The sequence below is a fragment of the Chiloscyllium plagiosum genome, chromosome 1, assembly GCF_004010195.1.
Source record: "Chiloscyllium plagiosum isolate BGI_BamShark_2017 chromosome 1, ASM401019v2, whole genome shotgun sequence".
NCBI lineage: Eukaryota > Metazoa > Chordata > Chondrichthyes > Orectolobiformes > Hemiscylliidae > Chiloscyllium > Chiloscyllium plagiosum.
This window is the reverse complement of record NC_057710.1, coordinates 92,992,194-92,993,762: the sequence shown is the minus strand read 5'-3', so window position 1 is coordinate 92,993,762 and position 1,569 is coordinate 92,992,194. Positions and strand designations below refer to the sequence as shown.

General features: G+C 38.6%; 1 protein-coding gene across 3 annotated transcripts in view; it reads right to left on the bottom strand.

Annotated features, from left to right (window-relative positions):
• The window catches only part of guf1 (GTP binding elongation factor GUF1), a 26,533-nt gene extending 25,265 nt beyond the window's left edge, over positions 1-1,268 (bottom strand). For all 3 annotated transcript variants that reach the window (XM_043691823.1, XM_043691832.1, XM_043691840.1), the window contains exons 1-2: positions 1,194-1,268; positions 829-906 (exon numbers count right to left, since the gene is read on the bottom strand). In XM_043691823.1, coding sequence (XP_043547758.1) covers positions 829-852 — 24 coding nt within the window. In that variant the 5' untranslated portion in view covers positions 853-906; positions 1,194-1,268. The remainder of the gene's footprint in view (positions 1-828; positions 907-1,193) is intronic.
• Between the last annotated feature and the right edge of the window lie 301 nt (positions 1,269-1,569).

Below are 1,569 nucleotides of genomic sequence, written 5' to 3'. Positions count from 1 at the left end.
CACCTTCCCAACCTGCAATCTTCTTCCTGACCTCTCCGACCCCACCCCCACTCCGGCCTATCACCCTCACCTTATCACCCTCACCTTAACCTCCTTCCACCTATCGCATTTCCAATGCCCATCCCCTAAGTCCCTCCTCCCTACCTTTTATCTTAGCCTGCTTGGCACATTTTCCTCATTCCTGAAGAAGAGCTCATGCCCGAAACATCGATTCTCCTGCTCCTTGAATGCTGCCTGACCTGGTGTGCTTTTCCAGCAACATATTTTCAGCTCTGATCTCCAGCATCTGCAGTCCTCACTTTCTCCTTTAAAATTCTGAATCGTGTTTTGAAATTTCTCCATAAATCTGTCCCTTCCTATTGTCTCCACAAGCCCAGCCCCTCCAAGACATCAGGACCCGTTTAATTCTATCACTTGAGAAATCTCAATCTTAATGGCTCCAGTAGTGAATTGGAATTTAAAACATGGACTTCCACCTCTACATTTCTTTGCCTCTTGACTTTTGAGTTTCATTTTTAAGTCATTATTTAAAACCAATCTATTTGACTAAGTATTTGGCATCTGTCCTAGTATCACTCTTGCAGCTCAGTGTCATAATTTGTTTCACAAAACTCCTGTAAAGTGTCCTAGGATGTGTTATTATATTAAATATGCTATGTATAAAATTATTTGTTCATTGTTCTGAACTGAGACTGAAAAAGACCATTGCTCCAATGCATTTCTCTTAAATCACTGAAACTCTCCCTCTTAAAAACATCAAAATGCATTTAACTTAAACAAAAGATATAGAAACAAAGGCAGAATATATAAACCAGTGTATTTATTTACCTTGTTTATTACTGGGATTATCATTAGCTGTGATTCAAAAGCAAGAAAGAAGTTTGCCACAGTCTGTGCTTGAATACCCTGAGAAGGAAAAAAACTGTGAACTATGGACTCTATAATCTTCACAGAAGCGCTGGCAATCCACATATGAACCAACAAGTGATAATCCCACAAGTATGTCCAAACAAAATCAAAGATTTTAAATAGTCATTCACAAATTGCTTTCTAATCAATGCCCCAAAAACAAGTTAAACCAAACATTTCATGTTTGTCTAATCGATTTCTTTTGCTTGAATTATACTAACAAGTGTATAATAATGCTTGAATAAAACTAGACAAGGTAACGAAATGCAACTTGACCAATTTACCTCATTGGCATCCACTATCAACAGTACACCCTGACAAGCAGACAATGATCGAGAAACTTCATAGCTGAAATCCACATGACCCTGGACAGAGATAGAGGTGAAATGTTTGTGTGTATAAAGACACACTATGCAAAGAAATGTAATAATTTAGGAACTACAACCAACATAAAGTATGCTTCATAATATAGTAAGCACAACCTGGTATTTAACTGTAGATACATATTTAAGATATGGCATATAGGTGACAAAATACAAAGAGTCATCAAAGGCAACTCAATTAGGGTGGCACAGTGGTTAGCACTGCTGCCCCTTAGCACCATGGGCTCTGGTTCGATTCCAGCCTTGGGTGACTGTTCTCTTAGTGTCTGTGTGGGTT